The following is a 14924-nucleotide window of genomic DNA, read 5'->3' on the forward strand; positions in this document are numbered from 1 at the left end:
TCACCAACAAGACTTCCATCAAATCAAAGAAAAACACAAGGCAAAATCCAAATTCAGTCTAGCGTTCCATTATTCTGCAGCAGCAGGTAATCCCTGACCGAGCAGGGGATGTCCAGTCGACTCACTTGCGAGTGGCATAGCGGCCCCAAGTGACGACGCAAAGCGAAGCGACAGAAATGCTGTAGTGAGCGAGGATGGCCACTCTTTTCGCGCACTAGTTTGAAGAAAGCCGGGTGTCCCTGCGTGAGAGTGCATTCGTCCATCCAGTCGCATGGTGGGACGTTCGGGTACGAGTTAAGGATCACCTCCATCGTGGCGGGGGAGAGGACGCACTGCCTCAACACCTGTGCACAGAAAACTTGACATTAAGAAACTGATCAAAAACTCTAAATTGAAAAAATGTGTTTGGGTTTTCGTTAAATAAATCATCTTTGATGTTTATGAACTCACGTCTGTTTTGTTGAGGACTAATTAATCCATTAAATATTGAAAATTGTCACCATTTCGTCAGAATGTACACAGTATTATGATTATTAATTGTTAATAAATTGTCTTTGATTAAAAAATAAAATCCATGGATATTAACCCTCCAATTTGGCTCAAAATTGTCTTGTGAAATTTCACGTTATTCACAAAACATCAGCTTTGGTAAAGACTAAATATGTTCGGAAACACATTTGGTCCTTGAAAAACTGAAAATTGTCTTTATTTGCAACAAATTATGTTATGTTTATTAAAGATTATATAATCTTTGATTGGTCTCTGGAGTGGTGCTTTTCCAAACCTTTGGTGGGACAGATTTCGCGCCGTGGTTCAGTAGAGTCCGTACCACTGCTTCAGGCTGCTGGTCCAAGTAGTCCTCAAGCACCTTCAGGGACAATTACTGTTTTACTTCCTTGTCTTGATGATTGGCTGTTTTTGTTGTTGTACCTGCAGCACACATTCCAAGGGCGTGTACCCCGCGCAGTTGCTGACATCCGCCTGCGCTCCGTAACGCAGCAGTAGCTCCACGATGGCCGGGCAGCAATTGGCGCAAGCGTTGTGTAGCGGCGTGTGTCGCTTCTTGCCTGCCGTGCGCGGGTCGGCGCCCGCATCCAGCAACTTGCGCACCACGCCCAAGTAGCGGCCCACCTCCGACGGCTTTTCGACCCTGGCGCAGGCGGCGTTCAGGGCCGTCTCGCCCTCAAGGTTGGTGGCCAGCACGTCGGCGCCGAGGGAGAGCAGCAGCTCCACGTGGCCCTCCAGGCCGTGCAGGGCGGCCACATGCAGCGGGGTGAGCCTAGACTCGGCCGTCCTCATGTTTACGTCTGCGCCACCATCTAGAAGCAGCTCGGCGCACCTGCAGGTGAATTTTCATGTCATGGGAAAACTTATTTAGTATTTTTGACACAGATTTGAAATAAATAAATAAAATCACTTATTTTCTAGCACATCAGGTTTTTGAGAGACTAAACTAACGTACATATTTTTTTAAATATAAAAGGCAACACATGAAGTCATGTTTTCTCCTAATCTCACTGTAATGAGAGCGACGAAGTGCACAGGTGAAGAGGAGCATTTCCGTCAGCTGACAGCAGTTGCGCATCCGCTCCGTGTGCGAGCAGCAGTTTGACGCAGTCGGCGTGTCCTCCCGCACAGGCGTCGTGGAGAGCCGTGCTGCCTCCCGGGTCTGCGTTCACCTCGGCTCCGCGGAACAACAGCTCCTCCACGCACGCCGTGTGCCCTCGGCCGGATGCTAGGCGCAAGGCGGACGTCTGCTTCACCTTGGAGCTCATGGTCCACATGCCTGACGGAGGAATGGAAAGTACTTAGTGCGCTGTAATTGAGTAGAGATTTGGGCTTAACAATTGTGAAAAATAATCGAATTACATTTTTTTGCTTCAATTTAGCAATTTAATTAATTAATTATTAATTTTATTTAATTAAAATATTCATTGGTCAAAGGGTTGAAACGATTGCAACACTTGTGTTAGTTTTATTAGCATGTCTATGGCGTTTTGCTTTGTGAGTCAAGGTACCACTGTATGTGCTTTTCAAAGTTATTGTCACATCCTGCCTGCAAATAAATGAGTTTGCCAGCCTTGTGATGGAGTGACATACCTATATCCGGGGCCCACACCATTTCGTCATGCACCGTCTCCATCAGGGCGTTGACCATGGCAGGGTCCTTGAGGATGGCGTACACCCCCTTCATGTCTCCCCACATGAAGGTATTGTGGACGGCGGCGTCCCGGCAACGAACCTGAGGTGGCGCAGCCCGCACTTCCTGGAGACGCTGTTGCCCGGGCGGAGGCCTGCTGCGGGCTGCCCTCGGCAGCGGGTCTCGGGTCAGGCCTCGTCTATAAGCCAGGGCCCTTCGTGCTTGCTCCCAGTCCTGCAACTCCTGCTCGAGCCTCAAGGAGCGCAGCGTTGTGGATGTGAAGGGAAACGTGTCCTTGGACATGACGCTTCCTGGAGTACATAAGAGGTTATATAATGTTTGTTCCGTTTTCTTGTTCATGCAGGTCCAGAAAATTCTCACTAAAAGGTTTGACTCACCTTCAACCGAAGTCGCAAACAGACTTAAACTTCATAAAAAGCACAGTTGCTCCCCTTTTTCAAGCTCTTGGTGCAGTGTCACTTCTTCCACTATGGATCGGGTTGACCAATACAAACTCATAACCAGTTATTAATAGATACCAGGCTATGTGTCAACTGAGACCTGTACATTTCCGAAATACTCAATAGATGGCAGTGTTGAGAGTAATGACATGAAGCCTCCATAGAACCTATGAGTGAAAACGAATTTAATTTGTGTTAATTCAACCTTGGTCCAGGTTGGACGGTAACGATTCATATTTTTCTTGTCAATGACTGGAGTTTTCCCGAGATGGGAAGTGAATCATCTCGCTCCATTTGAAGGGGTGGCTTGATCTTGTCTAAGTCGTAATTTTCCTATTACCGTAATTATAGGGCGATTATATGGTTATTTCTACTTATATTTAGTATGGCCACCAATAAAGCCCGTTTTCTGTTTCGTGTGGTTTTAACCGACTTTTTGCTGAAGACGGGAGGGGAACTATCTCAACGCACTTCTGTTTTCTTTGGCAAAAGACGGCCCACGTCATCACGTTTGAACGTGAGTCGCGGGCGCCCCGTTTATCCAAATCCGCCCATTGCAGCAACGCCAGCAACCAGTTAGCCAAATTGGATTGGAAAAGAACGTTAAGAAGCAAAGTAAAAAAAAAAAGAGGCTTGTCCCCACCGGAAAGCTTTCGATGTCTTGTTACATGTTAGAACTCGTCACGACATCTTGTGCTTGCAATGGTAAGTGAGATATCGGGGCGAAACGTTAGCGTGCACGCTCAAGTGGTAGACACTTTCGCTTTAACTCGTCAACATTTTGTATTTCTGTGTAAAGCGAGCTTCAGAAAAGTGTATTTCGTCTGTTACAGAGCTGCCAACTGAGGGGGCTGTTTAACATTGGCGAGGACTTTGACGACGAGGTGAAGAAACACACCCGATGCTAATACTTTTCAAGTACCTCCATCATGTCTGATTTTGTTTTTCTCACGCATAATTTCACAAATATTGTATATCACTGTCGGGTTGACACTGATAGTTTTACTAAATAGGACAAAAAAATTCTGCAGTGAAGTTTGACTCACTGAGTGTTAACCCTCCCGTTAAAATGCATATTTACTGTTCACGTCAGACTTCTGTTGTTGACCCTCGTACTGTTTGTGCCTCAGGACTTGCTGGGGACTAACTGGGCTGTTGGACCCCCAACCACCGTGTCATCTCACCCCGTAGGTGCCGCTCTTGTGGCCTCTAAAGATTCTGGGAGCAACCTCCTCCAGAGATCAACTTCCCTGCGCCCCACTTCCACCTCAGAAACAGTTGCGCCAACTTTACAGAAGTTATCCTCCGACACTCGGGCTTGGTCCCTGCTGCCGGAATTTCCTGAGCTCCACTCGCGGTTGCAGCCGAAGCCCGCCGTCACTTTGCCACTGTGTCCTCCCTCTGGCACCAATGTTGCCCCCAGAGATTCCCACACCAACCTCCTCCAGCCAAATGGGGAGTCGTTAAGTCTTTCCTTAAATAAGGTTTCTCCGCTTTTGCAGAACCTTATCTCTGGCGCTCATTCCCAGAGGACCAATCCCCCCCCAACACCGGACCTCCCTCATCCTCATGTGGGGGCAAAGCTTAGGCCTGCTGCCGCCCGCCCTCTGGGCCAGGAAACAGTTTCTCAGACTTTGCGAAAGCTTTCCTCCGGCACTCGAGCTTGCCCGCTTCCGTCCCCCGAGTGGGACTCGGGGAGGGTCAACACACAGCAGAGTCCCAACCCCACCAAGGTTCCAGCATTACGCCCACTGGATTGCAACCCTGCGTTCCCTAGAAGCTCCGGTATTAACCTCCTTCAGCAAAGCGGAGAACGATCAGCTCACTCCCTTCCACTTAGTTCGTGTAGTGTCACTGAGCCCCAATTTGGGGTGCAGCCGAAGCCCACCACTAATGGCGCCTCCCAGGATGACTTTGACGACTGGGACTTGGACCTTGCAGACTTGGAGGAGTGTGAACGCTTAGCGGGACCCTTTACCCCAGTCAAAACGCTACGCCCCCCCACGGGTGGAGGGACCATAATAGCGCCAACCTCGATAGCCCCCCAACTGGTCACCACCTCCTCATCGGTCCCCAAATCACTTTCCAGGACTCTCAGCAAGCCTCTGCAGGCACCGTATCGCACCCCGGCACCCTCTCGTTCACCCCAGGAACTCTTTAAGACGGTTTCGCCCGTGCCTGCAACGTCACCCTCGCCCTCTCTCGCATTCAGTCCACACCCCCTCAGCACTCCGCTGCTGACCAACCACCTGGTGCAGCTGGTGTCTGCATCCAACAAGGTGTCGCGGAAGAGGCCTCGCTCAGAGCCTCTGCCGCCGAGAACGCGGCGTTTCCCCGGCCCGGCGGGGCTCCTCCCACAGCAGGTCAGTCTCAAATGTTGATGTTGACCATCGTCATGATGACACCATATAGTAAATTTGATCCTTTTTTTTCCCCCCTAGCCACCCAGTCACAGTCTAGATGAGATCGTGGTCTCTGTTCCCCAGACTCCCGCGCACGGTGTTGCGCCTCGTCTTCCAAACCAGGTAATGCCACACAGTATACACTTGATCACAGGGCTAATAAATCTGTGGGTGTGTGTCCCCAATGATAACTTCTGCATTTCTAGAAAATCACAATGTCCCATCATTGGTGAGCTCTTTGTAGAACGGGCCTGTCTGCTTCTCAGTGGTCCTTGAGGGCTACCTGGTGCTCGCAGGTTTGAGGTTCTGCAGTCAAATCTCTAGCACTACAGCTTCCTCCCACTTTCCAAAGACATTTGTATTAGTTTTGTTTTGTTTGTTTTAGTATTAGTATTTTCCATCACAGAATCTCCTGGTGTTTGAACAGGGGTGTCCAGACTTTTTGGGTTTATCGTCTGGCCCACAGGGAAGGGGCAATTATTTTTTTTCCCCCTGCCATTCCCTGTGACCATTCCAAGATGTCGCCCTTTACTTTCACCCAGTGTCAGCTGGGCCAGGCTCCTGCTCACCTATAGTCCTAATGAGGATAAGTGCTATTGATAATGGATGGATTGTGTCCCAATAATTCTGCCCAGGTTTTCAGCTCCCAGGTTGAGGAAGAGGAGTTCGGTGGCCCCTGGGCAGTGATGAAAGCCGAAATGGGACTGGACGAGCGGAACCCGGCGTGCTTCCTGCGCTCCTTCAGCGTGGTTATGGTGCTTCGCAAGGTCTTTCGCTTCGCTGCCTTATTTTCATTTCCACCTCGTGAACAAAAGTGTCATTTTTTTTTTCTTGGGGGGGGCATCTTGTTTTGTTGTCGTGCTAGGCAGCTTTGAAGCAGCTGAACAAAAACAAAGTGCCAAACATGGCCGTGATGCTCAAGAGTATCAACCACACGCACACCGACGCTAAAGCTGTGTTCAGGGATCCTACAGGCATGTTTGCACGCACACGCTTGCACGCCGCACTCCACAGATTTTGCTCCTACTCCTGTTCAGTGGTTGACATGTAAATCTTGCTGACTCAAGGTGAGATCCAGGGCACAGTGCATCGGCGTCTCCTGGAGGAGCGCTTGGGGGAACTGAAAGTCGGCGCTGTTCTACTGCTCAAACAAGTGAGGAAACACGCTTTTTATGTAAGAATCTGTCACCAGAATCTTTTTATTTTCAAGCCATTGTGATGTCTGCTTCTAGGTGGGCGTATTCTCACCCTCTCATCGCAACCACTACCTCAACGTGACGCCCAACAACCTCCTCAGGATCTATTCGCCAGACGGAGTCTGCCACACATCAGGGCAGCTCCCACCGTTGGCTCTGGTGGGCAACGTGCACCAAAATTTAAATCGGCAAGCCGTCTGCGTCTTCGAAGTGTTTTTTTTTTCTGTTCACGTAGGAGCCGCCCCCTCAGCCTCCCGCCGACAAGCCTGTGTCCTGCATGCAGCTGCTGTTTGATGATGACGACAATTGTAATGATGACCGGGTGAAATGCAATGATGGAAGCCTGCAGACTTCAAGCTGGGATGCAGGTGGGTTCACTAACCTGTGTAGGATGCCAATGCCAAACGTTGATGCGTAACGGTTTTTTTCGTATTTCTGTTTTAGTTAAAATTCAACACTTAAAAAAAAAAAAATCTGCTTATTTCACATGTCAGAAATGCAATATTATTGTAGACTAATGGGCTCATGCAACATATTTTAAAACAAAGGTTTGGATTTGACTTTGTCTTTCAATTGTACACTTGCAGGCACTTGTTGCCATGGCATGTTATGGCATTAGTCAAGGAATGTTTTCATCTGGTTTTGAGGGTTTAAAAAAATCTTTATTTTGTTGATTGTAATTGTAATGGAATTCTAGTCATATTTAATTTATTATATTTTTTTTAACTATTAATAATCTTGATCTTATTGTATGTTTGAAAATGTACACTCAAGAGTGTCCTTGTCATGGCCAGTCAGTCAGTAAACTGCTTGTGTACTTTATTATTTTTTCTAGATGAAATTATATTTTATGAACCTTCTGTTCAGACAATTTTTGAATTTCTGTTTTTTTTTTTTTTTTTTTTTTTTTTTGGGTTCGCGTGAAAGGGTCTCATAATACTGCACATCATCGCTTGTCTTTTTCGTTGCAGATGACCTTGATGAGCTCTTGGTGGCGCTTCCTGAGGACACCTACAGTCTTTGAGGGGAACTGATGCATCATCACCACTGATGCCAATACAATTTTGATAATGTTAAAAAACATGCAAAAATGTCATTTTTTGGTTGTTGTGGAAAGGAATCTCTAGTGGCTTCCCCTGTCAATAGTAAAAAATTAAGTTTCAATATTTTCGTCACGCTGATTGGTAGACTGGCATGCACAAAATACTTGGGTTAGTAGAAACTAGGTTGGTAGGGAGGTATAGGTAGTTATAGGGGTTACAGATAAGGAGTAGTTAATTGGTAGCACACATGATAGATTGGTGGGAAGGTAGATATAAAGTTTGGTAGGAACAAGGGCTGGTAGTTTGATTGATATTTATGTGAGGAGATTAACGGCAAAATTTGCACGGTGATTGATAATACATTGGTGGGTAGATTGATAGATTATTGATGTGTTACACTTGGGAATGGTTTTAACTTTGTTGAAAAATGCACAATGTCTGCTTTGATAGAATTTATTATTATTATTTATTATTACTTCCTCAGCCTCTCTGCTACATATGCAAATTGAGCGCATAATTACGGCTGATGATGCTTCACAATCCATTAAAATGAAGTCGGCAATTGTAATTAATGTTTACGCAGGTCTGCACAGGCCCTAATTTAATATTTTGTAAAATTCCTTTCATCTTCAGTTAAATTGAGTACCCGGAGGAAGGTAACATTTCTCATTACGCCAATATATTTTAAATAGGTTTGGCATCAAATAATCAATTTCAGGGTGTGTGTTTGTGTGTGAAGGTGAACTAAATTTCCCCCGAAGACTGCTAATACAAAAGTAAATAATTCCTCATAATCACAATATAATGAAGGTGTCACCAACAAGGTGTTCGTGGGCCATTGGTGGCCCCAACAACCACACGAATATCTTACGAGAAGTGGGGTATTGTGATTTCCAAGGAATGTTGTCGGAGTGAGCATTTGAAAATTATTTATCGAGAAAAGGGGTTGCATATTGACATTTGTTTTTTTGTGAGGAATCCTTAATCATTGACTTTCTGATAATATCATTATTAATAACATAACATTACTCAAGACAATTTGAGTAGCCCTTTCCATTACTCATTACTACAAAATATCTCACAGCTTTAATAAAGTAGGTGAGCCTTGATAAAACGCTTTCAACCTTGCCAATGATTACCAATTAGTTATTGTAGCTGTGTAGAAAATGTTCGTCAGATTTCCTCAGTAGTGTCATATGACTGGTCCTTAATTCACCCGATCTTTAACAATAAATCCAACATTATCAAAGTCCAATGTACATGTAGCAAAATGTGTACACAATGCCTAAACAAAATAAAAGGATAAACAGAAACAACGTTCACGAGTCAAGTGTTTGATACATTTACAGCTGTTCCAAAATGACGTCACCGGTGCATTTTCCCCCTGTATTTGCATAATGGCCACCGTGTGAGTTAATGTAGTCACAGAATTGGATTAATTTAAAATAAAAATTTAGTGACCACCGTCCAAATTTGGACTGCACTTTCTTTTTTTCCCAATCAGCTACTAAATAAACGATGTAACGCCCTTCCATTTTCTGCATATTTACTTAGCTGAGTTTTGATTTGTTGATAAGGTTAGGGGCGGTTCCCAAAACAAAAAGTTGCTCACGTGCGTAGTGGCTGCTCAATTACGCCAATTTGCGGGAGTGAAATGTAGCGAAGGTGGTTTAGTTGAGCACAAAAACTTAGTAAAGTGGAGCAAACGTGGACTGGAAATGTTTTCCCGAGAGAAGCGGAGTTTATTCGGAGGGCAACTACAGAATGAGGATTAATGGCGCCGGGCCCGTCACGTTTCCGAAAAGTAGGTGAACAGTGAACACTCGCCTTGTTAGCGAAAGTAAAAGTTTTTCCTACGCCTTGATAATCCTCATTATTACCTCTTTTGTTCTGCGAAGTGATTCATATTTTATGCTAGCTGCCTTTTATTCAGTGACATGTCATTTTTCTTTTTAAATCCTCACACATTTGACTTACACTGTCCACCAACAAGGCGTCCTAACACGGTATTAGTTAGACAACCGACGTACGTCAACCAGTCCTCGTTAAAAACGAATGTTTTTGGGCGCCCAACGATTGTTTTAAACTGTGGAATGACGTCTATAAACAGCTAAAACATTATTTTTAGTTATGGCCCAGCTTGTGAGAGTCACATGACCAAACTCAGAAACTCAGGTGAGCTGTGATTGGTCATTAACTGAGCCGTGTGCAACTGTGATGTCATTTTCAGTTGACAGCAAGTGGCAGAATGGCCACCCTGTGAGCTGGATAAAAGCGGTTAATTAAGGTTATATTAAGCAGAATGCTGTGTTTAGCCTAGTGGGGGTGCATAGAACATATTGTAAAAACATTTGACTTGAACCCCTTTAAGCTGAATTGACATTTTGTGACCCAGCTGTGCTGTGTGAGGAGAATGTAATATAAAACCTGCCCATCTTTTTTTGTTTTTTTTTTGTTTATCATTCTCCATTTCCAGGGCCGCTTGCCCTCATCCTCAATATGAAGACTCTCACAAAAAGGATGCTTGCCTCGCATCCCCTGCTGTGCCAGTGATGGCGTGCTACCTCTGACCTCGCTTCTCTTTTTCAAACCACCCCTCCCCAAGTTTCTTTTTTTGGTCCTGCTCCCTCCTTCCCAACATCACGCCTCACTTCTGCTTCACTTCCCATGACACCACAGTAACCAAATATACCCCCCTTTATATCCACTCCTCCTCAGTGAACTGCTACCATCCGTCCATCCATCCGTCCATCAGTCTGCATCTTGGCCATCTTCCCGCTTCACATCCATTCGCCTGTGTCTATCCGAGGTGACGGGATGTGCAAGTGTGAGAGAGAAGGGAGGGAGTGAAGTAGCCCCTCCGCCCCACTCACCCTGCTCCTCTCTTTTCTCTCTCTCACGCTCTCTCTCTCTCTTTCTCCGCCGTTGTCAGGCGCCGCCACAGATGAGGAGGAAAGAGGCGGATGTAGCCGGACGGAGGATGCCAGGAGGAGTTTGGTCGGGCACGCGCGCAACAAAACAGTGGCTTTGATCATTAACGGCTCACCCATCCGCTCTCCTCTTACACACTCACGCCGGATGTCTCCTCGCTAAGCTGAAGACGAAAGGTGCTGGCCGTCCGTTGAGTGGATGGGAGAATCCGGCACGCTTGGACATACATGTGATGTGTGTGTGAGATTGCACGCGAGAGTGGCTGTGTGACTCCTGTCACAATGGAATTTGGGTAGTGTATGTGTGTGCATGCAGGAGGATGGTTTCAGTTTAAAAATGTTTGCTAATTGAGTGTTCTTTAATTTTCGTTCCGTCTTAAAGGTTTTATTATTATTCATTGAATTTTCAAACTTAGTCTGACATTTACTTCATATTTTGTTTTCTTGTTTTTAATTTGGTTTTGTATTTATTTTACTTTTTCATTTTTAGTTTTCATTTTTATCAAATCTTTTTAAATTTTGGTATTTTTTTTCATTTGTGTTAAACTTTTTCATGTCTTAATTACTTTGTCTTATTTTGTTTACAATTTCTAATTTATATAAATAGATTTTTTTTCCAAAGGTTGGATTTTGTTGAATTGAATGTTATTAAAGATCAAGTTAAATTATTTTTTTCTCAATTGTGCATTTTAAGCATATTCAGTTTTAATAACCATTTTACTGAACTCAACAATTTTATTTATATAGCGCTTTCCGTTTTCAATTTTTATTCACTTAATCTATTTATGTTGTCAATTTATTTATTTTTATTTTGCAGGTGCTTATTCATTGTTGAATTAATTTGAAAAAATATTGCTTTGAACGCATTTTACTTTTTCATTTTTTGTATTCGACAGTTATATATTCCTCAAAAATATTGAACAATTTTTAAAATTTGTCTTTTTACAATCATAGTTTGAACTTTGTTTTATTTATTTTGTGTATTTAAATATTTTGTTTTAAATTTTTATTGTATTTGATCACAAGAATATTATTTGATTTAAGGTCACGGTTTCAAATTTAAATTAAATTTAGATTTATTTTTTTTCCTGATTAAGAAGTTTATTGTAATTTTTTTCCAGATATTTTGTTCATTTTTTGGCTTTACTTTTAACGGTTCCTTTTTAAGTTTCTTGTTTTTATTTTATTTAAAATGACTAATTTCTTAATTTTGGGTACTCACATTTCCTTAATTTATTCCTAATTATTTTAATTTAATGAATCTAGATTTAGAAAAAATATTTTATTGTTTTTTTTTTTTAACATTGTTTCAGTAGTTGTTACTACATTTGTACTTACTATTATTTTTCTAATAATTCAGTTTAATTCATTTCAGTCATTTTTTTAATTTTTTATTGTTGCCTAAATACTTTCATAAAACAAAACAAAACAAAAGTAATGTAATTTGTCAAGGGGATTCCGTGTAAATTCTATACGTGACCTAATGTGTGTTTTGAACACAGGTGCGCCAGCGTCGGGGAAGAACGGTCTTCCCGAGGCGACGAAGCCACTGTGGACGATGGACCTGAAGGAGAGCTGCGGCAGCCGGGAGAGCTCCAGCCTGCGTCCGGGCTCTTGGCGGGCCTTTGCATTCGGCAGCACTCTGCATGGCCTGCGATTCGTTTTCCCCTACCCGGGTGGCGGCGGGACGGCGCGGCGCCTCCTGTGGGCGGTGGCGCTGTTGACCTGCACTGCTCTTCTGGCCCTGGAGAGCGCTGAGCGTCTGGCCTACTTCCTGTCCTTCCCGCATGTGACCAGCGTGGACGCGGTGGTGTCAGGCAGCCTCGTCTTCCCCGCTGTCACCGTGTGCAACCTCAACACCTACCGTTTTGGACGACTGACGCGTAACGACCTCTACCACGCCGGTGAGCTTCTGGCGCTGCTGGACGTGCACCTGAACGTCTCGCAGCCGCACCTGGCCGAGCCCGACGTGCTGGACTTCCTGCGGGAGCACGCCAACTTCACGGCGTACAAACCCAAGACTTTCAGCATGCGCGAGTTTGTGGAGCGCGTCGGACACGACCTGCAGGAGATGATGCTCTACTGCCGTTACCAAGGCCAGGAGTGCAGCCACCGAGACTTCCAGACGGTGAGTGCGGTCTTCTTCACGAAAAATGTCAGCCGGGTTCGCGGATTAGTCGCCTCATTGTGACTGAAAGCGGATCTTTTCCTCCCACGCTTTCGCCTCTCGGGCTTTGTCCTCGTACCCTTATGTTCCCTTGTCGTCTTCCTCTGCTTTCAGGGTTCATTTGTCTAATCTTGCACATTCTGCCAAACTGAAAGCCCACTTGTGATCTTCTCAAGGCCTTCATGTAGGACCAAAGTCAACACCCACTTGTTGCCTCCTCCGATCGTTAACTGTTGCTTCTTCTGAAATCCTTTTGTTTTGAGAGTTGTCTTTTTCCTCCGCTGAAAAGTTTTCACAGCAGTTTGGTCTTGCTAGTTAGCACTTGCGTGCAAAACTTCTCTGCGAGTTGCTACAAAACTTAAGGACCATATGGGGGGGGGCCATGATTGATTGGTTAAATTCAGGTAGGGCTTCAAGATGGGGCACTCGTCTAACATTTTCCTCAAATCTGTCTATAATACTTGAAGGTCTATAAATTGTTTGGCCTTGGTTGTCTGGTTCTGTTACGTTCCGTGTTTTTAGACAGGAGATGTAATTGCCTTTCGGTTCACGCACGTTATCTTAAACTGGTGGGGCTCAGCCTCTGGCTTGCGTATGTCGTCTTATGAAATCCTTTCAAAAGTTCTTCCTCAGCAAGAAGTTTTCATTGCTGTTTTGTCTGCTAGTTGTGCTTATCAAAAAAAATATCTCTGCCGGATTTTTAATTAGCAGGGGCCAAGATAGAATTGAATATATTCAAGATGGGTCATCGGGAACCCATCCTTATTCACAAGGTTCAGCTTCACATGTTTTTTTTTTCCTGTGGACCCTAACCTCAGTTGTTTGCTGAAAAAAAACTAACCTATTTGCTGCTATCAGTGTATTTTTGTGCTCTTTCTCTAATGCCAAAAATGCCACGAGATACTGACAAAGCACTGACTGGAGCGTACATTTTTGGAGTTCAGCTTTTTTAAGGGTTTTGTTACATATGTTTGAAATAACACATTTAGGCCGGCACTACGACTTTTCTACTATTAGAACCATGAGTGCTGTTGTATATTTCTACATTTACAGCCGAGAAAGTGAATGTGTTTGTCCCAAATTCTGTTAATCCCAAATTATTTTGTTAGTTTTATTGGCTTTCCTTGCATGATATAATGCATTTCGGGTGTATTTTTCCCTCAATTAAATTCAATGGGTGTAAATCATATCAGAATTTTGGCTTGTCTACAGCCCGTCTGGTCCTGATCCGCTGCAAATAGTGGGGGTCGACTGTTAAGTAAATAAACAAGTTGTTTAAATAGTTTGATCCATCTTCTGATCTGGTCGGATTGTTTGTTTTTTGAGCCAGCGATTGGCTCCAAAATCCAGATCATATAAAGCCTAGTTGCCAGTTCCGTGTAGATTTTATTTATTCTTTTTTTTTTGGGGGGGTGTGCTCAGCAGGTCTTTGTCCCTATGAATAGGAAAGGTTCACTGTACTTTTCATTCAAGGTGGGGTACTTTTCTGACATTTTCCTCGCATTTCTCACTCAATAATGCATGAGGGTGGTAAGAGTCCTCTATGAATTGTTTAGACTTGGTGGTCTGGTTGGGTTACATTTGCGCTCTCAGCACACGTCTACTTTGTAAACAAACAGTGCGGCTCAACCTTTGGCTAGCGGATGTTGTCGGTTGGCTGGTGATATGCTTTTGGCCTTGGCGGTCTGGTTGCATTACGTTGTAAAGAATACGACAGGTATTTTTGGGGGGGCTTCAAACTGTAACTTCAATTGGAAAAACTTTCAAATAAAAATGAAAAATCTCTGGCAAATGGCTCAAAAAAGTTATTTGCTTTTTTGCTTTTTTTATACACACAGTATACCTCTTGTTTAAATGCTTTTAATTTAGAAATGCGTTTTATTTTCAGATTGTATTAACCTAAAATAAATGAATCAATTTATTTAGTTTTATTGTCTATATTTTTTAAAGCATTGTCTGTGCGCCCCCTGGAGACCATGACTCGTCTGCAGGGTGAATCCACTTTCTTCAGCTTTGACTCGTTGTGACAGTCGGCTTGCCCTCTTCTGTCGCAGTTAGCCTGCGTAGCCTAGCGAGTCTCTGCTTGTCTCCCTTTAGCGGCCATCTTGGATGTCGTGGGTCGTGTTGGATACTCGCTTCGGAATCGCTTTGACAAGCGAGGCCACGGGAAGGCCTCGTTCTGTCTCGCTGCCTGTTGCTGCAGCTGCTCCTGGCTTGTCACCTCACTTTACTTTTGCGATGTACCTTCACCTCTATGCGGATGCTGAAAAAATGGAAGGTTGCGCCTGTCACGGGTGTCATGGGATTTTTATTTTATTTTTTTCCTACCCCCCCCAGTTTGCACACATGCAACGTGTGAGCGTCACCTCACATAGCTATCAACACATGCACTCTTCTTTAGGAGTACAACACTATATTTAGCCTGCCTTTGAAGTTCTCATACACTTACTGCAATGTGAACGATCTTCATCAGTTATTCATGAAAATAGCCGCCTCTTCATGACGTCACAGTTTCTTCTGGTGTGCAAAAATCACATTTCCTCCGATAGCACTAGAAGTTAAGAAGCTCTTCTATGTTGTGTGAA

General features: G+C 44.2%; 3 protein-coding genes across 5 annotated transcripts in view; 2 read left to right on the forward strand and 1 right to left on the reverse strand.

The window, feature by feature from the left end:
- Positions 1–53: 53 nt before the first annotated feature.
- asb16 (ankyrin repeat and SOCS box containing 16) lies at positions 54–2876 on the reverse strand. Its single transcript, XM_088317272.1, has 6 exons — positions 2539–2876; positions 2101–2451; positions 1519–1786; positions 931–1339; positions 785–868; positions 54–344 (listed from the first exon to the last, which is right to left on the reverse strand). The coding sequence occupies exons 2-6, from the start codon at positions 2441–2443 to the stop codon at positions 54–56; spliced, it is 1395 nt and encodes a 464-aa protein (XP_088173398.1). The 5' UTR covers positions 2444–2451; positions 2539–2876.
- A 178-nt stretch (positions 2877–3054) lies between these two features.
- On the forward strand, positions 3055–7363 carry hrob (homologous recombination factor with OB-fold). Its single transcript, XM_088317042.1, has 10 exons — positions 3055–3306; positions 3435–3485; positions 3732–4964; positions 5043–5126; positions 5639–5770; positions 5869–5977; positions 6071–6156; positions 6236–6358; positions 6435–6567; positions 7171–7363. Exons 1-10 carry the CDS (start codon positions 3304–3306, stop codon positions 7221–7223), a joined length of 2007 nt encoding a protein of 668 aa, XP_088173168.1. The 5' UTR covers positions 3055–3303; the 3' UTR covers positions 7224–7363.
- A 1490-nt stretch (positions 7364–8853) lies between these two features.
- asic2 (acid sensing ion channel subunit 2) overlaps positions 8854–14924 on the forward strand; it is a 110553-nt gene continuing 104482 nt past the window's right edge. Inside the window, exons 1-3 of one of the 3 annotated variants that reach the window (XM_088316897.1) lie at positions 8856–9046; positions 10175–10349; positions 11675–12300. In XM_088316897.1, the coding sequence (XP_088173023.1) occupies positions 11731–12300 (570 nt within the window). In that variant the 5' untranslated portion in view covers positions 8856–9046; positions 10175–10349; positions 11675–11730. Of the gene's footprint in view, positions 9047–10054; positions 10350–11674; positions 12301–14924 lie in introns of those variants that run through there. The other 2 variants (XM_088316895.1, XM_088316898.1) reach the window with 2 other exon arrangements.

The sequence above is a fragment of the Idiotropiscis lumnitzeri genome, chromosome 15 (assembly GCF_059441095.1).
Source record: "Idiotropiscis lumnitzeri isolate Australia: NSW breed Sydney's pygmy pipehorse chromosome 15, RoL_Ilum_1.0, whole genome shotgun sequence".
Classification (NCBI taxonomy): Eukaryota; Metazoa; Chordata; class Actinopteri; order Syngnathiformes; family Syngnathidae; genus Idiotropiscis; species Idiotropiscis lumnitzeri.